This window comes from Cnephaeus nilssonii (genome assembly GCF_951640355.1).
Source record: "Cnephaeus nilssonii genome assembly, chromosome: 2".
Lineage (NCBI taxonomy): Eukaryota > Metazoa > Chordata > Mammalia > Chiroptera > Vespertilionidae > Cnephaeus > Cnephaeus nilssonii.
This window is the reverse complement of record NC_137073.1, coordinates 108,344,268-108,368,439: the sequence shown is the minus strand read 5'-3', so window position 1 is coordinate 108,368,439 and position 24,172 is coordinate 108,344,268. Positions and strand designations below refer to the sequence as shown.

Below are 24,172 nucleotides of genomic sequence, written 5' to 3'. Positions count from 1 at the left end.
CCAGGTGTGCACTGACACTGGGCCTGGTGGGTGTGGAGCCAGGTGTGCACTGACACTGGGCCGGGTGGGTGAGGAGCCAGGTGTGCACTGACACTGGGCCGGGTGGGTGAGGACAGCCAGGTGTGCACTGACACTGGGCCGGGTGGGTGTGGAGCCAGGTGTGCACTGACACTGGGCCGGGTGGGTGAGGAGCCAGGTGTGCACTGACACTGGGCTGGGTGGGTGAGGACAGCCAGGTGTGCACTGACACTGGGCCTGGTGGGTGTGGAGCCAGGTGTGCACTGACACTGGGCCGGGTGGGTGAGGAGCCAGGTGTGCACTGACACTGGGCCGGGTGGGTGAGGACAGCCAGGTGTGCACTGACACTGGGCCTGGTGGGTGTGGAGCCAGGTGTGCACTGACACTGGGCCGGGTGGGTGTTTTGTGTTTCTGAAATGTGCTTTGCTCCTCTCTCCCTCCTGATTCCCCGGCGATCCACTCAAACACAGAACCAGTTCGGTAACAAGTGATAAGACTGCCTCGAGCCAGAATGGAAAAGATACTTAGAGGGCCCTGCCTGGACCAATCTGTCTTCCTTTAGGAGTGGGTGGTCAGAGAAAGATACCCCATGTTGGGGCCGAACAGCAAGGGGTGGGGTAACTCAGAAGAGGGGCTGATCCGAAGCAGAGGTGACGTGGTATGTGAACTCCCCACTCAGGCAGCTGCCGAGGTGGCCGAGGAGGAATGGCCCACTCACTGCTAACCCATAAAACTTAAAGGAAGGCATTAAGCAATTTAAAAATTACACCAACTTTTTTTTATTAGTTTATACTGAAGGTCTGATTTAGACTTTAAGAAGAACTTATCAATAAGGGATTCCTATTAAAAGAATGTCTTATCCATTTAAACTGAGTATCTTTTGCTTGGCTGGTGTGGCTCAGTGGTTGAGCTTTGGCCCATGCACCAAGAGGGTTTGACTCCTGGCCATGGCACCTGCCTGGGTTTCAGGCACAGTCCCCAGTCGGGGCGTGCAGGAGGCAGCCGACTGATGTTTCTCATCGATGGTTCCATCTCTCCCTCTCCCTTCCTCTCTCTCGGAAAACAATAAAAACATATTTGCACTGATTATCTTTTCCTGCCCGACAGGAAACAGCCTAGCTGACATAGAATCAACTCCCGTGCTGTTGGGGAGGTAGATAAAAACGGTGTCTGAATAAACTGTTACAGCATTCTTCCTAAGAGTAACACCACGACTGTCACCCTCCAACATGATGCGTTAGAGTAACAGGCAGCGGAGTTCTCTGTCCAGCCGCAGATGCGTCAAGGTGAGACTCATGACTGGGTCTCAGTGAGCAGTATTCCGGTCTGTCCCTCCTTGTATACCAGCAGCAGGACGGGAGCAAGCCACCCTTTCCAAAAACTTCACTCCCGTTCCCCTTCTCAGGCACTACGTTCCCTACGCACTCACCGTTTGGAATCTCCATGCTGGCTATTCTGGAAGGCGGCGAGGAGCCCACGGAGTTTTTTGCCACCACACTGATGATGTAGTCATGTTTGTCCAGTTGCATTTCTGCCTTGTGCTGAGGATCAGGGATCTCAGAGAGGGACTGTGTTTTCTCCTCTGACGAACAGGATACGTTATAGAAGAGGATTTTCCCATTAGCTTCATTCATGGGTAAAGGCTATGAAAAACAGAAAGCAATTTATGACAAAGCCCTGCAAAATAGACCATCGAGTCCAACCTGAACACTACACTATCACGACAATATAACGTCAGAAAAGGGGATGCTGTCACCAACAGTATAAAATCCACGAAGACCTGGGCAAACCAGGAAGGTGAGACAAGGAGAATGACGAGTGCTGTGAGCAATACGAGCACACAAAACTGTAAGAACTGAGTACACGAAAAACAATATTTAGCCCGGCCAGTGTGGCTCAGGGGTTGAGTGTGGACCTATGAACCAGGAGGTCACAATTTAATTCTTGGTCAGGGCACATGTCTGGGCTGCGGGCTCAACCCCCAGTAGGGGGCATACAGGAGGCAGCCGATCGATGATTCTCTCTCATCACTGATGTTTCTCTCTCTCCCACTCCCCTCCTCTCTGAAATCAATAAAAATACTAGAGGCCCGATGCACGAAGATTTGTGCAAGAATGGGCCTTCCTTCCCCTGGCTGCTGGCACCATCTTCGCTCCGGCCCGGAGCCGCCTTTCCACCTTCCCACGCAGCCCGGAGGCTTGGAGCAGCTGGGGCAGTGCAGACCGCCCCCGGCCGCTCAGCGCCTGCATATGCAAATTAACCCATCTTTGTTGGGTTAATTTGCACACTCACTCCTGATTGGCTGGTGGGTGTTGTGAAGGTACGGTCAATTTGCATCTTTCTCTTTTATTAGTGTAGATATTTAAAAAAGCTATTTAACCTCACATTTTTCAGAAGCCAACCACAAAGTTCCAAGAAGCACTGCTCTATATAAAAGCAAAACATTAACAAGTATGGCATCACAGCTTTTTAAAACATGCACTGTTTTCTCATTTTAAGGGGGCACATGCTCATTACAGAAATTGTGCATTGTTTCCTTCTGGCCACCTAGCCCTCGGGCCTTCTGTCTCCTCCGCTGGCCCCGCCTGCTTTGCTGGGCTGTATACGCTGCCACCTCCCCGGGTCCCACCCCACCCCTTCCCACCTGCATACCTCCCCAGGGATCCCACTTATACGGGGTTGGGCAACACAGTTTAATTCTTGTACTGTTGCTTATTAACTACTGTGTTATTTTTCTATCCCCCGCCCCCCGCATGCCACAAGGCTTTGTCTCCAGCTCCCATCTCTTTGAGCTCAGAGCCTTACTTCAAACCATCGCCCACTGGGCTCGCCTCGGACATCCCAGTGACACATGTTTAGAAACCTCAACATGTCCCAAACAACGTAATTTCTACCCAAATATGGCAGAACAATTAACCTCGTGGCTGCAGTTAGTCTGAATCACTTCAACACTTTTAATCCTCGGTTAAACAGTCATCTGGTTTGAACAATATTCTGAACTTCCCCCACACTGGAGTAACTTGGGCAAACGCTACCATTACTGTGAGGCCTGACAGGCCGCCGCGGGTGGCTAAGGGACGCAAGTCCCATCCAGACGACCTCTGAGCAATGGGACTTCTACGCTCAGGCCTCACCCCTCAAAGCCGTAGTGATGTCAAAGTTTTGCAAAAATAATCTTGTTTTCCTTTCCACAACAAAATTCACTACTTAAAGGAATCCGATTGTGAAACCTGATGTAGAAAACAACTGTTGGTGTTCTTAATGTTCATAAATCAGATAAAAACTATAGCAACAGAAATGTTCATTCCACTAGAAGGGAAAAACAGTAAAATATAATGCAATTCGTATTTTATCTAAAATTTTACAAAACTAGTTTAGCTGTCATTATTATGATATCGTTTATTTAAGGGAAACAAATTACATATAAAATCTATTTTAAAAACTGGTTTCCTACTCATCAAAGAAAAAAAAAAGGCAACACAAATAGTCAGGACTCGACCTTGTCGCGTCTGGCTTTGTTTCTGACTAACGTGAGAGGGACTGAATCCATGAAACCCTCAGGCCTTTTAGAGGCCTCGTCAATCACAGCACAGAACGCCGAGATCTGAGACCCTCACTAAAGTGGCGGGGGTGCAGCAGCGAGGAGGAATCAGGGGGCGAGGAGCCCGGGTACGTTCTCAGCAGTTCTGCAGGTCTGAGGAATCCTGGCTCCCCGATGCCCCAGGACCCTGTGGAAGTCAGGTGGTTTACCATAACCAAGTCACATAAATATTCAAGGAAACATGAGATAGTTACCTTCCAATATATTATTAAATTCTTCCCGTCAGAGCGCCACTCCCTCCAAGTGTCCGGTCCCTTTGAAGGAACTAGGAAAGAGATGGAAAAGTTAGTATGTGAGGGTGCTACCACGTCAGTTGATGTCCATGATTGAGATGGTGGTGCTTGCAATTTGTTTCTAGGCTTTTGGAATTCTCAGTAAGAGATAAGCCAGTCGGAGAAAGATAAGTATCACATGATCTCACTCATTTGTGGACTATAGCGAACACCACAAACTGATGAACAAAAACAGATCCAGGGACAGAGAAGCATCGATCAGACCGTCAAACCTCAGAGGGAAGGTAGGGGAGGGTGGGGGTAAGGGGGAGAGATCAACCAAAGGACTTGTATGCATGCATATAAGCCTAACCAAGGGACAGAGACAACAGGGGGGTGAGGGCATGAGTGGGGGGGGGAATGGGGGGATAATGGGGGGATGAGGACACGTATGTAATAACTTAATCAATAAAGAAATTAAAAAAAAAAAAAAAAGAATGGGAAGCACTCAGTGGCTTCCACTTAGAAAATGAAGAAGGAAACGCTTTCAACGCCTGCAAAACACCCGGCCCCTTAGCATGGTAACAGCCCCATCAAGGCTGTAAGTGCCGGGTAGGGTCCCCCTCTGTCGGCCATGGCTACACACTGGCTTCCTGGCTGCTCCTCAGACCTGCGGAGGACGCCTGCCCGGGCTCCCTGACTTTCTCGCCCTCCCTTCCTCTGCCCGAACTCCCTTCCCCTGAGAAACCACCCGCTGGCTCCCTCACTCAGGGTCACCTTGTTCCCGAGGTCCTGCCAGGTCACCCTATTTAAGATTGCAACTCCCCTCCCCCACCCCATCTGCATTCCCCAGCCCCCTTCCTAGGTTTTATTTTTCTCTGGGGCACTCACTACCACCCGGCATACTGATATATAATACAAATAATGATTTCAAATTCTCTATCCTCTGCATTCCACGGGCAGAGATTGCTGTTCTATTGCTGCTCTGTCCCTGGAGGCCAGAACAATTCCTGACACATGGTGGGTACGCAACAGGTATTTGTCACATGATGAATGGCTTCCCCTCAATGAAGCATAAACAAAATGCTCCTTCCCTTCCGCCTGCAACAGCTCATCAACCGAAGGCAAACGCCTGTGGGTCCCGTTCCTGCCCTTGTGGGTCCCTCCCACACCGTATCAGGGTTGGCTTGTGTGACCAACAGGGAAGGGCAGACGTGAGGGTATGGCCCTTCTGAGGCCAGGCCACACGGAGGTTGTGGAGGCGGCCTTGTTCTCTCTGGGATCGCTAGGTCCAGGGCAGCCGGCTGCCAGGCTCGGAGGACACCAGCAGCCCTGCGGGAGGCACGGAGGCTCCTGCCCGCGGCCCTGGGAGAGAACCGCCGGGAAGCAGACCCTCTGGCCCCAATCAGGCCCGAGGCCGCCCCCACAGGGTGCGTGGACTCAGGAGAGATTCTCAGCTAAGCTGCTCCTGAGTCTCTGACCGGGACACTCACTGAGAGGCAGGAACTGTTTGCTGCTTTAAGCACAGAGTTGTGGGTAACTGGTCACAGAGCAATGGATTCTCTGGACTCATGCACAGGATTCATTTCTGACCATCCAAGTAACTCTTACACGCACTGCAAAGCCCCTCTCCTCTCTCGGTCTTCGTGTGGAGACACAACATCCGATGAACCACCATCGCTTTTTGTTGTACTGTTTGTTCAGTTTGGGAGGAGGAGTTTTATATCCCCTCTGTCATATAATGCAAATAAAGAATGTGCTGTCTTTTGATGAATGATTCCTGAAAACCACACCTATTTCTACTTTCTGTTTTAAAGCCGGCAACTGGGGTTCAGGGGTTGAATCTTATTCTGTCTTTGGGGATTGTAGTCAGAAAACCAGTTACCTGACTGCATAGCTAGTTTGCTCTAGGTGTAACCGTGGAAACAAGCTTGAGACCTTAGCCCCAGCCATTTCTCAGGCCTAGGTCAGAAACAAAAATTCCAACAAATTCCCTCCATTAACACTTGTTTTTTAATAAGAAAGGCAATCTAGATCATGAAAAGGAGGAAAGCGTGTGAGAAAAATCTCGCCACGATATCCCCACGGTTCCAAGTGTGGTCTCCTACCCATCACTTTAACACAGACATGACTTGCAGGGAGGGTAGCCTCATCCTTGCACACGGCACATGCCCAGCATTTCCCATAGCATCAGGAAACCTTAAAGGCCATCATTCAAAATGTCTGTATAATGTTTTACCAGCAGGCGTTATGTAAGTACCCAATTTGTCTCCCCACTCTCCTGTTTTCAGTCACTTTGGTGACATTTTTCTCTAAAGACAGTTGTGGCATGTCAGGATCCATAGTAATAATTAACCATAAATCATTCTGTTCACTTACTGGCTTCTGTGGTTAAATATTGTTTTTCACTGCTCCATTTGCTCCATTTCCAGAAAGTTTCACTAGAACAACGAATCCGAAAAGCATACACAGTGTACGGACTTAACTTGTCCACAGCGATGAGGTAATTTGAATTGTCTACTCCTTTGATTGTGACATTCCGCTGTTAGAAAACAAACAATATGTGCACATGAAATATCACGTGTGTATGAATACATACATATATACACACTTTTTAAAAATAAGAAAGCCTCCCAAATGTGTAAGCAATTGACCGAACAGCCACGTGAGTTTGCCTCTCTAAGATCATCCCCTATCATATGGTAATTCGTATATAAATGCCAAATCAGTGAAATTAAGCTCTGCAATAGCAATAAACAAAACGGAGGTGTCTTTTATCCAAACACTGAATCTAATGAATAATGGCCGGTTAAATTACGCGGAGAGGGGCATATAAGTTTGGCAAATCGACGGCTAGTGGTGATGCAGTAAACCTTAATGTCCGTGGGCGATCTAAGGTGACCTTGAGGGCTGCAGGTGTCACTCAGGTGGTGTTTGGAAGCTTCCTGGAAGCACGTTCAGCTTAGCCCTGTTTTTCAATGAGGCTCTTAGCACCGCTCATCTGGTGCTCAACGTGCAGACTATTCAACAAATATTTAAAGGAAATAAAATTAAAAGGAAGCCATCCAAAACAAATCTGAGGATTTGCACACCCCGGGGAGGCCTGGGATCCCCCGGGTACTCACTCCAAAGGAGCTTTCAGAGTTCCAGCTTGCAGTGCAACTGAAGACAGTCTAGAAACCATTAGTAAGTTTCCAAATGAATTTTTAAGTACGGTATCATTTATTTTGGACGTACCACCAATTACAAGATGGTGCCGTATAAAAGTCAACCCAAGTATTTAAAATGTATTAAGAAGTCATGTTTTGACTTATAATAACCAATTATAACTTGCTCCTGCAGCTGCACTCAGCGGTTTTAAAATCACATCTTCTCTCGGGTGCCAATTAGTCCATTATCTGATGCTAAAGGTTACAGCAGAAGCCACTCACTAATTCACAAATTTGTTGAGCACCAGCTACATGCCAGGTGTTACACTAGACCCGGAAACCATCTGAGGAGAAGTCAAACTTATGCTCCGTAGTAGCCAGTATTATAGTTGTTCCCAAGTGCACATACAATGCTGTCATTACACTCATACGTAATATCGTGGTTCTTAGTAAATCTCTGTAATCAATAGTCAGAGCTTATGCATATAAATTTACTTGGTTATTTTTGAAAACTAAGTATTTTATCAATCATAACCTCTAAGGAAGTTTGCAGGAGAGTCTTACTCACCAATTCCCGTACTGAATTAGCTTTGTTAATTTCAACTTGACATAACAGTTTAATCTTTGCAAAGCTGCCTGGTAAGTGCCAGGAAAGCGTAACAGCTGTTGAATTAATATCCTTCACTCTGATTGAAGTAGGAGTATGGGGGGAAACTGTAAATATAATTTTTAAAGATTCATTACTTTAACAGCTATTTTCTGATATGACAAATGAGAATCAAGGGAAATAAAGACCAAGAGAGGTATTGTTAGTGCTGAACAACAATATTCTGCTCAGTGTTTGTGAAATAACGCAAACCTCGCTTCACTGCCGACAACGTGCCAACATTTTTTAAGAACCGACCTCGCTCAGGTTCCTGAACTGGTGTCAGGAATACTAAAAGGTAGTCAGAGCATAGTCTCTACCTGCAAGGAACCCCTGACTTACCTGGGGGAGAGGGGGTGTGACAAACCAAAAGAAAGAAAATGAACAAGAGTATAGATGCTAAGTTCTAAATGTGGGGCACACAGATTAAGCACCACAGGAATCTATATATATAAAAGCCTAAGCGACCATCGCAACCGAACGGATGACCGAACAGGCTGCGTGGGGTGACTAGGCTGGCTGGGGGGTTAGTGAGGGGCAACCAAATGACCGAGCAGCAGGCTGTGTGGGGCAACCAGGCCAGCAGGGGGGTCAGTGAGTGGCAACCAAATGACTGAGCAGCAGGCTGTGTGGGGCGACCAGGCCCGCAGGGGGGGCAGTTGGGGGCAACCAGGATGGCAGGGGGAGGCAGTGAGGAGTGATCAGGTGGGCAGAGGGAGGCAGTGAGGAGTGTCTAGGCTGGTGGGGGGGCAGTTGGGGCGACCAGGCCGGTGGGGGGGGCAGTAAGGGGCAACCAGGCTGGCACGGGGGGGGGGGCAGTTAGGGGCGACCAGGCTGGCGGGGGGGTGGGGCAGTTAGGAGGCAGTGGTCCCGGATTGTGAGAGGGATGTCCGACTGCCGGTTTTGGGCAGTCCCTGGGGATCGGGCCTAAACTGGCAATCGGACATCCCCTGAGGGGTCCCAGATTGCAGAAGGTGCAAGCTGGGCTGAGGGGACACCCCCCCCCCCGTGCACGAATTTTGTGCACCGGGCTTCTAGTCCTGACATAAACATGGTGAGGGGAATCCTACAGTGAAGACGGGACTGGGGATGAGCCTGGAAAGAAGAATCAGACTAAAGCTGGCAAAACGAGCGCAGGAAAGCATTTCAGGTCGGGGTCTTGGCACAGCGGAGCAGAGTGCGTGCTACGCTGGGGATAATGCACACACGAGTCTGAGGGTGGGGAAGAGTCATGTGGTGAATAAGGTTGAAATGGCAAAACGTAGCCATCGTGTCCTTAAGTAAAACAAGGAAATGAGAAAGACAATGGGAGGAAATAATGGATGAAGGTGATTTACGTGTAACAAACCAGGCAGCAGGACCACTGCCCATCACCGGCCAGGCCATACCAGAGGGCGTCGGGTTTGAGCCCTTCTCCGCCTCTGCCCATCTCCGTGCTGCAGAGCCCGGCATGGCTGGTGCACATGGAATGACCATGGGAATGAAGGCCAAAGTGCTGGGCCATATTTTATCTCTATTTTAAGCTACAGATTCATGGGATAGGCAAAAAATTAAGAAGTCATCAGCAGTGAAAAGGAGTGAGCTATTCACTGATCCAGGCAACACCTAGGATGGATCTCAAAATTTACCCTTAGTAAAAACGCCAACCTCCACAGGTTATACACGGCACGATTCCACTCATATAACACTCTCCAAATGACAACACAATAGAGATGAAGAACAGATCGGCTGCTGCGTCCCCAGGGACAGGGATGTGAAAGTGTGTGGGGGGGATGGGGGCGGTGTTAAACGGACAGCATGAGGAAGTGCCTTCGTGGGGACAGCAGTCTTGAATGTGTCGGTTCCGTGAATCTAAACATAAATCCGATCACATGGACCTACATACATACACGTACGCAAAACACACACACACACACACACACATAATGGAATGCATATAAAAACTGGTGAAAACTGGGCCTGGGCAAGGTTGGCAGTGTGGTTCGCAGTATTGTTCCGAGGTCAGGTGCCTCGTTTGGATATTGTATTACAGTAACATCAGGTGTTACCCCCGGGGAAAGCCAGGAGAAGGGGTCACAGGGCTCTAATTTATTATTTTTTTGCAACCACCTACCATTATTTCAAAACAAAAAATCTTTAAAAACTGGGCAAATTTTTTTTTTTTCAGAAATCAAAAACTATTAGATAAAGCCACTGACAGTTTCTATGCAAATGAAATAACATTCAAAATTTTACCTGGATTCAATAAAACGGTGAAACTTGAAATTACACATTTTAAAATGACATTTACAAGATTAATACTAAGTAATTATACAGAAAATAATCAGTAAAAAGTAATCCCTAGACGGACTTTTCATTAATCTCAAGATATTTTGCCACTTCTAAAGTTACTACAAAACACTGGTTTGTGTAGCAGCTCACCTTTCTCAGTCACGTTGATGAAAATCGTTGATTCTGATTGACCCAGAGGATTGAGAGCATTCAAAGTAAAATTATATATTTCTTGATTTGGAAGCACTTGAAAGAATAACTGATAGCTTTCATTTATGGGTGCTACAACTCTTTTAAATTCAACAGATTCTCCAGAAAAACTGAAAATTAAGAGAGGAATAAGAAATATTAAAATTATATCAAGACCTGGCTGGGTAGCTCAGTTGGTTGAAGCATCATCCCGATACCCCAAGGTTGCTGGTTCAATCTCCAGTTAGGGCACATACAAGATCAACCAATGAATGCATAAATAAGTGGAACAATAAAACCAATTGTTTCTCTCTTCCTCCACCCCCCCCCTCTAAAATCAATCAATAAAAAAAATTTTATTTTAAATACCAAAATGGCAAAAGATAAATGGTGCAGGAAAAAAAATGAATGGGTAAATTTCTAGTAATTAATGTTTTCAAAGTATTTCTATTTCTAATTATAGATGTACTACATCCTCAGAGAAGAAAGTGTATACGATACAGTAAATAGAAGAAAATAATCAGCTGTAAGCCCGCTACTGAGAAAATACTCTCTGCTCGTATTTGAGGCTTCTTCCTTCCGGGCTGTGTGAAAAAGGAGACCAGTCCAGCCTGCACGCATTGAGCTGCGGTATATCCCATTTTACACTAGTCTCTGGTTTTCTATCTTGCTCATAATGTAAAACAGATAGAGCATTTTGCTGTGTCATGTGACATCCTTCTGATGGACTCGGTGCTACTGAAGTCTGGCGTCCTTTCCTGGTGACGCGTACCTTTCAAACAAAGTGTAACTTGTACTGCGAGGGCCCACCAAAGCCGTCGGCCTTCCTGGGTCCCACGTACAGATAATCTCTTTCAAATCATAAGTCTCACAGTTCAGCTTTTGAGGAATATCAGGTGGATCTAAAAGGAAAAAGAAAAAAAAAACACGTACTTACTTATTTTTACATATATGCTCCCTGAAAATGTTCTGTTTCATATATGTTAATTATATTTTGTACCATTTCTTTAAAATGAGATAATGTACTGTTTATATTTTACTTTTTGAACAATGCAGGAATTACTGTTCTTTCCATAGCATGTTTGTTCGGAGTTCATATTACATAAGAAATGACAGATTAGCCCTAACCGGTTTGGCTCAGTGGATAGAGTGTTGGCCTGTGGACTGAAAGGTCCCAGGTTCGATTCCGGTTAAGGACATGTACCTTGGTTGCGGGCACATCCCCAGTAGGAGGTGTGCAGGAGGCAGCTGATCAATGTTTCTCTCTCATCGATGTTTCTAACTCTCTATCCCTCTCCCTTCCTCTCTGTAAAAAATCAATAAAAATATATTTTTTAAAAAAGAAATGACAGATTAAATTATACTGAAGAGTGACTATTAGCTCATTTGAAAATCCCCCAATAGCAACTCAAAGATAGTGACTCTCATTTTTCCCCCTTAAATACTATTTGAGTCTATAAAATCTCTCAAAGGAAGGTGTGTCCAATAAGTTAAATCAGAAAAATCTACAGGTTAAACATATTATTATTGATCACCATATATATGGCTTGAAAAGAAGTACTAAGTCATATTAAAAGTCAACGTAAGTCATGTTACAAGTTTCGAGTTCTTAAATAAGTCCCAAGGACTACTATTTACAAAGTAACTCTCAGTAAAATTCTGCATCTCCCTATATTGAAAGTGAATACTGCTCTTCCGGCATTTTCATTCTTTATGGAAACTATTCTCTCTGGCTTTGTTCAGGAAGGACCAGTAAAAAGAAAAAGGTGTTTTGTTGAGTGTGTCTGAGACTTTTAAAGTGATAAGGGAAAATTCTGCAGTCTGATAATGATTATAGAAATTGATATTTCTGTGACGTTTAACCGAAAAGATAGGGTGTCCCAAAACTTTATCCAAACTATCTGCCACTGAAGGTACGTTTTTTTAAAAACAATAATCTACTTGTTGAAAAATTATATAAAATAATCTTATTTTAAAACAACTAAATGTTTAAAATAGTTCTTAGTTTATCAACCAAGACTTAGCAAATTTCACGTACCTGCTCCAGAGATAAGAATAATGTCCTACAGTGATGTTTTAGGTAATACCAGGAGGAGTGATGAGTATTTATGTCAAAGTCTAACAATTTGATAATGAAATTAATACTGACATATTTGGTTTGAAAATTGTTTTAAATCTAAGGCCAAACTTTCAGTCACTTTATTAAAATGACAGCAAATTTTTTAGTATATTTTAAACGCTTATTATTTTAGTATTTGGCAGATATATTAAGTTGAAATACTTCAAGTCCAAATAACAGGCGCAAAGTAGAAAGAAGTGGAAGCCAAGTGAGAAAGAGAAAAAATATGAGAGGGCAGTATTTACAAGTTAACGTATGGCTTTTTTTTTCCTTTCAAAGAAATTATCTTACAAAAGAATCAACTGAAGCTAGGCAAGCTAGGTATAAATCAATTGTGTTTCTATGTACCAGCACATAACAATTTAAAAATCAAAGCCATTTTAATGAAAATATTTTCAAATGAGAACATATTAAATTTGACATGTGACATAAATATTTACATGCTCCAATCCTATGTCACAGTGTATTACTTTAAAACATCTTAAGTGTGATGAAAGATTAACACTTAGGTCAATATTTAATGCTGAAGTAGCTCCCGCGATAAAAATGACTCATTTGAATGATTACTGAACAAATAATGTTCACAGAAGATCTGTTTTGCTTATGACTAAATTAGCTCATACGTGAACACTGACATGTATTGGTAAATAACAATTTTCCTGTCTGTGAAATGATAAATTTGTTTTCAATTACAAGAATAAACTTGAGAAGAAAAAAAATCCATTTCTGATTGGCATAAACGTAGGAGTAAATTTACTAAAAGATATACAAGGCCTCTTACCACTAAGATAAATTAAAGAAGACCTAACTAAACGGAGGGATATACCAGGGTCTTGGGTTGAATGACTCAATACTGTAAGAAAGAAAATTTTCCTAAATTGATAGATTTCATGTAATCCAAATCAAAATATTGGCCGGTTTTTTATTACGAATGTGTGTGGAGAGGGGGAAGCTGACAAGCTGATTCTAAAATTCTTTCCAGTCTTTTCAATAAATTGTGGGTTAACAGGATCCCCATAGGGGAAAGAAAACAAATAAAACTCCATCCCTTCCTTACACCATAAACTGCCCTGGTTGGAAGTTTCTAAAGAGCTCCCTTCAGAGGGAAAGTCTACAGCTGCTTCTGAGTTCACAAATAGAGAGTGGTAGTGCCACCGACAGATGTTACAAGTGAAGGTTAAGTTAGGAAATAAATGGGTCTGTTCTAGAACTCTGATAAAAGATTAGAACACTAAAATAATAACACCTGTGAATATTCTCATCCTTTAAGTTTTAATTTTTTTCTTTCATGCTTGTAAGTGGATATCTCACTTTTGGTATCAGCTACTGGGCAGCTTCCCTCCGTATACCACTGCTTCTCAACTTAGACTGCACGTCATAGCCTAAAATACCATCAGGAAAGAAAATCTAATTTTCTGAAACTTAAATTTGAACATAACCTCACCCTCACTTGAATTCCAGTGCATTACTGGGGAGGCCAAAAGAGAGTAAGGTTACGGCCAACAAGCTGAGAAGTGCACCTAATCCTGGTTCTTCCCTTGGAAGTGGATCAGCAACTGAAGGTAACTCATCCTAAGTGTCTATGGAAGTGAGACAGAGACGGAGGGCCGCTGACCTGGAGCACAGCCGAGAATCAGAAAGAAGCGTAAGAGCCCGGCAGGTGTGGCTCAGTGGATAGGGCGTCGGCCTGCGGACTCAAGGGTCCCGGGTTCGATTCCGGTCAAGGGCATGTACCTTGGTTGCGGACACATCCCCAGTGGGAGGTGTGCAGGAGGCAGCTGATCGATGTTTCTCTCTCATCAATGTTTCTAACTCTCTATCCCTCTCCCTTCCTCTCTGTAAAAAATCAATAAAATATATTAAAAAATGAAAATAAATAAATTAAAAAAAAAAAGAAGAAGCGTAAGAGCCCGGCAGGTGTGGCTCAGTGGTTGAGCATTGACCTATGATCCAGGAGGTCAAGGTTTGATTCCCAATCAGGACACATGCCTGGACTGCAGGCTCAATTCACCAGTGTGGGGTGTGCAGGAGGCAGCCTATCAATATTCTCTCTTTCCCTCCCCTTCCTCTGTGAAATCTATCCTGTATAATAAAAGCCTAATATGCAAGTCGACCGAACAGTGAACAACTGGTCGCTATGATGCACACTGACCATCAGGGGGCAGACACTCAATGCAGGAGTTGCCCCCAGCCCACAGGACCCAGGCCAGCCAAGGCGTGTTCCCACAGGGACCTCTAATCGCCCTGCCGATTGCCCCACAGATCAGCCCTGACCGCTGGCCAGGCCTAGGGACCCTACCAGTGCACAAATTTCATGTACTGGGCCTCTAGTTTTTTTTATACAAGCGTAAGAAAATCACAAAGCAATCGAAACCCACTCACTACATTTCACACACTTCATTTCAGGAGACCCTTAGACCACATGCAGAGCCTTTGAATGGAGAATGTGGGGGGGGGGGGGAGGCGAGGGGAACAGAATCCCTGCAGGAGACAGAGCTATCTCTGCACCAGCCCAGAGTGACCGCAGGGGAGGGGACTGAGAACTCATAACAACCTTATTTGTGTACATTCAACACAACCCATATAGATCCGGCAACCCCACAGCGACTTCTGGATTGCCCTGGAGATTAGACCTGCAGGAGTGAGCACACGAATAGAGAGGTGTCCCTGCACTCTGGGACACAGGACACACAACACAATAGGGAGGACGTCTTCTCACCCGTGTCTCCAACTGCCCTCTTCTCAAATATGCTCTTCTTAAAGTGGGAGAAACAAATACCATGCTATTGAAAGATTTTGTGTAAAATCATTACAGTTTCTTTCATTCGGGTGCTTATTTTCAAAAGGTATGCTATAATAAGGTGGGGAATTAACTTATATGATAATAATTCTTAAACAAAGGATTCAGAAATACTATATACTAACTTCTCTTGACTCAGCGAACCTGTTAACTGAGAATTTAAAATAAAATTCTTATTATAAAGCCTACAAGATATATAGATACACATATGTAGACAACAAGTTTAGATCTCACCTGTAAACAAGTAAAAATAATGCTGCCTTTTAGATCATTTATATTAAAGAATAAAAAAAACACAAGAAATAGAATCACTCCCAGCCCCCCGAAAAAGCATTGAGGCTCTCAAAGGGCAAAAACTAATTAATAGAAACAGTTTTAAAAATATATATTTTATACTTACATCCTGCAAAAATAACTGTTCCATACATGTCTTTGTTTGTCATGAAAACCACATTTGTTCCACTACTTATAGAAACAGAAATGTTATGGACCTTGATCGCCACATTTTCCCCATCGAGATGAATAAGGGGATACTTTGAGTAGCTCATCTGTGCTGATGATACTTCTTCTTGAGTCACAAAACAGAACGTTATATCTGAGCCCACAGGTACCACTTTGTCTTGAGGAAAAACCTTATTCTGAGTATCAGTAGCCCCTAGAAAGATCAAAAGGAATTACAAAGACTTTAGAAGTCTTTCACCATAAAGTAGACCAGTGCATACAAAACATACTTTGGCAGCTTTATAATAACAGTGGCCGAAGATAAGGGATGTCCTCCAGGTTACAAAGGAGCAAGGCACATACAAGAAATATAGTATGCAGGTTTTATCTACATACTAGAGGCCCAGTGCATGGATTCGTGCACCTCTGGATCCCTCAGCCTGGTCTGCGGGGATCGGGCAGAAACTGGCAGTCCAACATCCCCCTAGGAGTCCCAGATTGCGAGAGGGCACAGGCCAGGCCAAGGGACCCCAACGGTGCACGAATCCGTGCACCAGGCCTCTAGTATGCATATAAGATCTTTGGTTAATCTTTTCCTGCCCTCCCCATCCCCCCTTCCCTCTGAGATTCATTAGTCTGTTCCATGTTTCCATGCCTGTGTGTTGAGTGTCTGCCCCCTGATGGTCAGTGCACATCATAGCTACCGGTTGAATGGTCGAATGGTCAAACAGTCGCTTAGGCTTTTATATATATATATAGATGGTGTAGCGATGGTGGGGAATGGTGGGGATTGTTGGTCAATGTCTAAGGTCCTAGGTTCATGTCCAAGAAGTTCTAAAAGTTTGATAAATGTGTTTACTAGTATATCCACATGTGAAAAGTCAACACCAAGCACAAGTCAGTCATTAATTCCCTTCCTGTGAGTTGATCTACGTATTTAGGGCAGGCTTCCTACTTTCCATCAGCCTGAAGATACGCTGGAGTACTCCACCTCCTAAACAGCACTTTTCCTCTAATCCCAACGCTATGCAGCTTAAAGCCACACCTTTGGTTTTCATTCTCCTGAACAGCCAACTCTTTTAAATTACCTCTCGTCTCCGTTCTACCTACTTACTCTTTCCCCAACGGCAAGGTGGCTCTACCCCAACCATTCCACACGGGAGTGGCCGGCTGGCCGAACTGCTCCGTCACCGGGCACTTCTGAGCGATCTTCCCTTTCGACGTCCACAGCATCTGGTCGCTGCCCCATGTCCTCCTTCTCGAAACTCCCTTCGCTCTTGGGTTCCCTGGCCGTCCCCTCCTGGGCTACTCTTCACCCCTGGCGGCTGTGTGCTTTGCTGGTCTCTCTCTTCCATCCTCTCTTAGACATAAAGCTTCGAAGGGCTGGGTCCTTGGTCTCCGTTCCCCATTCCCTGAGCTACGGGAACCTCCGGGATTGAAACGTTTTTCACCTCACATATATGCCTCTGATTTTCAAAGATGTTATCTCCAGCTCCAACCCGTCGCCTGGGTCGGGCGAACCTGTATTTCCAGCTGCCTAGGAGACACTGCTTTCCAGACACGTCCCTCGAGCTCAATGTTGAAAAATGAAGTGGATCTCTCCTACCTGATGTGTTCTTTGTGTCTCAGTGGAAAGCAGCGCCAGCTACCCAGCTGCCCAAACTAACCGTCATCTTTGGCTCTACCGCTCCCTGACGAAACACACCGTCCCCAATTCTCCTTCTGTCTCCTCAGTGTTTGCACACCGCCCCCCTCGTCCTTTCTAACCCCGGGGATCTAGTCGCGCCTTCACTGTCCTAAACGGCAACAAGATTCTCCTTATTTATCCACCTGCTCCAGCCCTTCCTTCCTCGGATCCATTTCTCCAGACTGTCACTAAGGTGAAGAATCTACGATGAGGAGCCGTCTTTTTAAGAACGTCGTTGTATTGCCAATAATTTGCTGGGCCCCTCCCTTACTGCCAGCATTCTACCTGCACAGGAGTCTTACTCAGTGTGATTTGGGGCATATGTGCCAATTCCCATGTCTCTGCAAGAACTGTCACCCAGAGGGGTCTGCTCTGTGGATGAGAAATGGGGAGCCTTTTTTTTTTTTTTTTTTAAATACAGACTGGATCCCATTACCACCTACGTGGTCTTCAATGTCTACCACAGTGATTTTCAAACCTGGATCGTTTTCCAATCACTCAGGAAGTTCTTTAAAAATACAGAGTCCTGAAGCCTATCTCAGACTTTCTGGATGAGAACACTCTGGGAAGGGGGGCCTGGAAGATCCCCAGGTGACCCTCATGCAGAGGAATGGGGGTCCAAGAGCTGAAAGCTGCAACTACATCTTCCCCTGAAACAAGGCAATCCCACCCATGGGAAACGAACATCCCATGGAACAGAAGCTTACCAGAAACGTTCTGCAGGGGGCTCCAGTCGCTCCACTCTTTGCGGCCAGAGAAGCGCGCGTCGTCAATGTAGCGCCGCAGGCCCACGGAGTGAGTGGCACACTCCAAGGGCAGGTCCGAGGCCCAGCTCCAGCGGTGGACTGTGTCCTTCCCGTTCAGGGTTGTGTTGAAGGTCTCCTGCAAAATGAACACCAATGTCACACTCTATTCCCCGCTGCAGGCTCCTCCCCGCCTGGGCCCTGGTCAGGGCGCGTGCAGGAGGCAGCCCCAACCTATGAGTTTCTCTCACACCGATATTTCTCTCTGTTTTCCCCCCATCTCTTCCATTCTCTCTAAAAACCATTGCAAAAATATCCTTGGGTGAAGATTTTTTTAAAATAATAATAATAAAAGAAAAAGGTAAAAGGAATCCACTGGCCGATCTTGGAGACCCTTGGGCCATAGCTTCCTAACGAATGTGCCGAAAGACACTGAGGTCTGTCTTGAATGGGTGATGGGTACACCTAGGTTTGAATCTGCAAACCTAGAAGATCCTCAGAGAGAGTTATTCACAAATATATAACTGATAGAATACTAGTAAGCTTGAGTATTTTAACAGGGGATTTACACATTCTGGAGAGAACTTAGGATTGAGTTAGTGAAGTAGATAAATGATAAATGAAACTAAAGACAACATAAGAAATTATACTAAAAAAAAAAAGAAGAATAGTATCTACTACTTGGTTGAGTTGTAAATAGTGTTTATATAATTATAATACAAAAAAATAAATACTGGTCTACCAAAAATTGTAACAAAACAATACTGAGAAAAGAAAGAAACTCTGTGTGTGTGTGTGTGTGTGTGTGTGTGTGTGTGTGTGTGTGTGAGAGAGAGAGAGAGAGAGAGAGTTTGAGAGAGAGATAGAGATAGAGATAGAGATAGAGATAGAGATAGAGGAGAGAGAGAGAGAGAGAGAGAGAGAGAGAGAGAGAGAGAGAGAGAGAGAGAGAAGTAGAGAGAGAGAGGGCATATGGCATGAAAGCAAGCACACACGTATGTGAGGTGACAGGGGACTAAATTCTCATCTTCCATTGTTCGGAGGTAATAAAACACTGCTCACAACTGGGGAAAAAAGGAAGAGAGAAATGGGAGTAGCAAAGGTGCCACATGACCCACGGGTGTCGTTCACACGCTGGCCTGTGCTCCACCTGGCTTCCACGGCTGTACGGGAGGGGGTGGGCAGAAACTGGCAACTTATAAACGAAAACACTCTAAACATACTTACAAGCTGAACATCAATACACAGTGTTCTTGATCTTTAAAGTATTATAAAATAATTGCATTATAACCTGTCACAAAATGACTGATAATAAGCAATTCTAACGAATTCTGATATTAATAATGCATAATTATAAATAAAAATGTCACTTTTATGGTCCTGGCTCATTTACCCTCTTATATTTCACTTTTTAAAATGAACTTGTTCGATCTCTATTTTCTTACCTCTGGCTGTGTCTCCCATACAAAGATTTTTCTTCAAAGATCACATGTACTCTCAAAAGTAGAGAATTACTACCTTGCCTTTGCAGTCTTGTTATGAATGAGTCATGTAACCTTAGAATAATATTTCTGTTCATTCATGTTTGATTTCACTCATACTTCAAAGAGATTCCCTATTATTCTAGCATCCCTACATTAGTTTTTAAAAAAATCTACCCCACAAAGGAAGTAATGACAGCTAATAATGGTTTAGCAGCTTTATAAATACCCTATCATTAACTAGAGCAAATATTAGCACCACTTTACAGATGAGAAAAAGGGGGTTTTTGAGAAGTTACCCTAAGCCAGGAAGTAGGAACCCAGAATACAAAATCTTAAGCCATAATAAAAAGCTGCTTAATATAATTTTAAGTAAGTAATAATTTTGAGACAACAGGGTAGAGTTATTTCACATCTAGCTGTAAATTACATTGACAGACAAGATTGCCATTAAAATTCCAGAAAAGCAAGAACATCTTAGGCTGAGGTAATTAGGATGGGCTTTAAAATAAGGAGTAGGATTTTACATGAGTCTTGAAACCTAGGTTCAATTTGGATAGGTGAAAAGGGAGGGAGAGCATCACAGATGAAAAATTATATTGTTGTTATGTACAATAAGTACAGTGGCCGAGCAGACTCTGGCCCCAGACTGCCTGGGTTCGAGTCCTGGCCCCACCACTCAGTGTCTCTCCGGGACTCTGTACCTTCACCTGTGAAATGGGGCTGATGCTCGTAGTGCCCCCCTCATGGGCCTGCTATGTGGATGCAAAGGATTAACATGTACAGAGCTTTTACAACAGTGTCGGGAACTCTGGAGGCATGAGATACATGCTAACAACAGCGGCTGCTATAGTTTCAGGAATGTAATACTTGGATTGTCAAAAAGGAAAAATAAGATAACTAGCCCTAGTGGGTTTGGCTCAGTGGATAGAACTTTGGCCTGTGGACTGAAGAGTCCCGAGTTCGATTCTGGCCAAGAGTACATGCCCAGGTTGTGGGCTCGATCCCCGGTGGGGGGTGTGTGTGTGTGTGTGCAGGAGGCAGCTGATCAATGATTCTCTCTCATCATTGATGTTTCTATCTCTCTCTCTCTCCCTCTCCCTTCCTCTCTGAAATCAATAAAAATATATTTTAAAAAGATAGCTATTAAATAGAATATCCTATTTATCTTTACTATTTCATCTATGAACTTAGGCAAAGAAATTGTAAAATCATGAGATATTGTCTAATTCTTAAATCTACAACTAAGCATATTGCAAACCCATTAAGGAAGAAGAGTAAAAGGATAAAAGGGGGAATTACCACGTTACCAGCTGTCAAAACTTTTCACTACTATTTCTCACTATCCCTTAGATTAAGAGCAAACTAAAGACAGATCATAAGGAAACCCATTAAAATTGGATTTTAAAAAAAATAAGAGAAAAAAAGCATTAGTACTAAATATAAGAATCAGAGTAAGATATATTCAACCTTACAGATTTATACAAAATTTCTCAATAATTACTATGGCTAAATATGTTTCAAAACATTTCTTTTTATGTTTATAATATTAGACAAAGATAAAATAATAGACTAAATTATATGTACACTTATTTTATTTATGTAAAAACATGCATATAAAACAGGGTAGACTGGAATACACAAAGACAATGTTTACTGTGCCCAAGTGGTAAAATCATGGATTGTTCCTCCCTTAATTTCCTTTTTATAATGGCTGCACATAATTTTAATCATTGAGTTATTAGTGGGGGTTTTTCTAAACTGATTTTTAGAGAGAGAAGGAGGGTGAGGAAGACAGAGACAGAAACATCAATGAGAGAGAAGGATCGATCGGCTGCCTCCTGCATGTCCCCTACTGGGGGACTGAGCCTACAATCTGGGCATGTGCCCTGACCGGGAATCAAACCAGCAACCTCTTGGCTCATGGGTTGATGCTCAACCACTGAGCCACACTGGCCGGGCATGAGTGATTAGTTTTTAATGAACCCTGAAAGGATATCTGATCTACTTCCCTAATAGTCCAAAGGTTCACTGATGCCACCTTAAAAGCCATTTTAAAAAGCATTCAGCTTCTTTAATGCCATAGGAGAAACATCTACTCGGTTCAGACTTACTAATTTTACGAGTTCCATGCTCTCTTTACGTAGGACTTTAATTTCCCAAATGACATTTGCCTGATGGGGAAAGGCAGAGCCCCTGTCACTCCACTCCAGGTGTAACGTAGACGTTGAGAAATTGGCAGACAAACGCAGGATCTCCGGAGGGTCTGGAATGAGGGCTTAAAAAAGGAAACAGGAGATAACACTTAGTAAAATAAGTAATGATTTTTTATATTGTACTTCAATTAGTCAACTCATCTTAAACTCTATTCCTCCCTGATAAAAAAAAAAGTACTCAAGAATGAGAAGCAAACTCTTAAACCTATTCCTGAAAAAAAGAGAATATATGTATTTATATGTATAAGCAGCTCCCAGTGATTCATCGGCCAAATTTGAGAAAATTCTTTATCAGCCGGCTGTTTCAAATCCCTAATGTCTCTTGTAATAGCAACTGGGTTCCCACCACACGCTGGTGTCACCTGGTCTGGGACCTACAAGTAGGCCACATCGGAGAGAAGTAAAGGAACTTCTTCTGTGCGGCTGCAGGTCAGGCCTACGAAAGCGATGGAAAAGGATGGAAAGTTTGCTCTGGGAGCTCTCTCTGCAGCCTTCCCACTGACCTCCCAGTGTCAGAGCCCCCCACGCTGGGGGCGTCACTCACAGGAGGATGCCATGGGCTATTCCTGGTTATAGGTATCAATAAGTAGCAGCAAGACCATAATAAAGGCCAAGACACTGAGGGCGGCGGCCAATGGGTCCCTGGGCAGATCTGCAAGTCCTTCAGGAAGGCTAGGTCAGCAGGGCAGGGGGCCGAGAAAGGGACAAGGGGACCAAGTAGGAGCCTGCCGAGCGGAGCCATGAGGCTTGGATCATGATACATATATGGAAAAGCCAGGGCAAAATCTGGTGGGCATGTCATAGAAATGACTGGACCAAAGAAATGCAGGGCTGGTATAAGGAGAAAGGCAGACGCCTGAGACCTCCTCCAGTTTCTAGCCCAGAAAGGCAGGAAAGGCCAAAGGAAGGAGGGGCCATGGTGAAGAGATGCAGGAGACTGCGGGGGGGGGGGGGGGGGGGAATACCGAGTCTCCGGGGAAGAAGAGGCATAACCGAGGGGTATGCAGACAGCGGGGCAGCAGAGGGAGCCGGTGGACCCCGACTCGAGAGGACCTGGCTGGGCGGAGCTGGAGAGATGGATGTGCCCGCGCAGACGCAGAACAGCCAAAGCTTGCCTGGGGGCCAGGGACAGACAGTTCCACCTGCAAGAGACCAGAGACCCCGCAGGGGAGGACACAGAAGCCGAAGGAAACCAGGGAAAATCCAGGGCCACTGAGACCGAAAGAAATGGGTTGCCATCCAGGCAAACAACACAGAGCTCACAGAAGACAGAGAAGACCAGTACCACTGGTGAGGGCCCCTCTACATCGAGAAAGAAGCTGGGGGCGGGGGGGAACCTCAGGGGCTGCATTACAAAAGGTAGAGAGAGGAAAGTAGGGAACCTTCTAAATCTTCAGGTCCCCCTCTCTATAAGGGAAGAGGAAATTCCTGAGTATCTTGTGGATCAGTGGAAAACACACAGGGTCTGAATGGGCCTGTTCCGTTCTACGAAATGCAGGCTTTCTGGTCTGAGGGGCCAGACACCCGGGTTCTTTCTTGCATGCTCCTTCCTCAGTGACAGGAAGGGGTGGGGAAGCTCAAAGAAACACACGGACATGCCTTCCCAGGCCTCAGACCATCCTGGTGGCTGCTGGTGGCTGCCCCACGAGGCTCGAGGGCCCGTGAAGTCCCGGCAAGGGGGTGGCCGAAGGTGCTAAGTAACCAAAACAGCAGAGCAAACCCGTATCATAAATCCATCTGGGAACTTCAAACGAAGTCCGCACTAAGTTTAACCACAATCTGCTGGCCACAGTGCCCACGGGGGTCTCCATGAAATGTCTGGGGCTGCGCAGGAGACTGCGCCTGCCGACAGCAACATCGACAGCACGCAGCTATCTAGGACCGTGGGGCCTGCTCGCGGGCTCTGCTTCTAGAAAAGGGGCGGAGGGGGGGAGAGAAGCATCTCAGGGCCGAGAGCGGGGGCCCAGCGTGCAGCGGGACCACACGGTGCAGGGGCTCCACAAGGCGGTTCTTCCAGACACTTCGCGACGGCAGGAGGTAGTGACTTTAACATTATGAAACGGGGCGTATTTTACCAAGGCCACATTCATCCATTCAAGTGCTGTCCTCCCCGAAAAGTCCACACAATTTACATTTTACCTAAATAGCAGGGGGCGACTCCAAAACACGTCATTCCCAGTATTTCAAGCCACAGGCAGCAATTATAAATGAATGGATCTCTCTCTCTCTCTCTCTCTCTCTCTCTCTCTCTCTCTCTCTCTCTTTCTCTACGGTATGCATGGGAAGGTGCCTAAGCTCCCATGATACTTGGAAATAGATACTTGAGAACAATTTCTAGCTTTCTAGAAACTAGGAACGTTCAGCTAAGAAAGAAATTCCATCAGTCCTGTTTGTTTATTTTTTAAAGCTAGAGCATTTTTCTCCCAAACCTCCCTGTTCTTTTTGCCTCGGGACATCCGAGGTCGGGGAGCCTTCCCAGCTCCTTCGTAGGCTCCACGGTATTTATTCTGCCTCAGACGGATCCAAATGACCAGGTTATCACAAGAAACCTAGACATTAAAATTCTCAAAAGGACTTATTGTTGTGCCTAGCCCTGGCC

General features: G+C 45.0%; 1 protein-coding gene across 2 annotated transcripts in view; it reads right to left on the bottom strand.

Annotated features, from left to right (window-relative positions):
* LIFR (LIF receptor subunit alpha) overlaps positions 1 to 24,172 on the bottom strand; it is a 106,888-nt gene that overhangs the window by 18,327 nt on the left and 64,389 nt on the right. For both annotated transcript variants that reach the window (XM_079793416.1, XM_079793417.1), the window contains exons 5-13: positions 21,472 to 21,635; positions 17,841 to 18,015; positions 15,406 to 15,660; positions 10,859 to 10,988; positions 10,048 to 10,217; positions 7,549 to 7,694; positions 6,211 to 6,373; positions 3,814 to 3,884; positions 1,448 to 1,661 (exon numbers count right to left, since the gene is read on the bottom strand). In XM_079793416.1, coding sequence (XP_079649542.1) covers positions 1,448 to 1,661; positions 3,814 to 3,884; positions 6,211 to 6,373; positions 7,549 to 7,694; positions 10,048 to 10,217; positions 10,859 to 10,988; positions 15,406 to 15,660; positions 17,841 to 18,015; positions 21,472 to 21,635 — 1,488 coding nt within the window. The remainder of the gene's footprint in view (positions 1 to 1,447; positions 1,662 to 3,813; positions 3,885 to 6,210; positions 6,374 to 7,548; positions 7,695 to 10,047; positions 10,218 to 10,858; positions 10,989 to 15,405; positions 15,661 to 17,840; positions 18,016 to 21,471; positions 21,636 to 24,172) is intronic.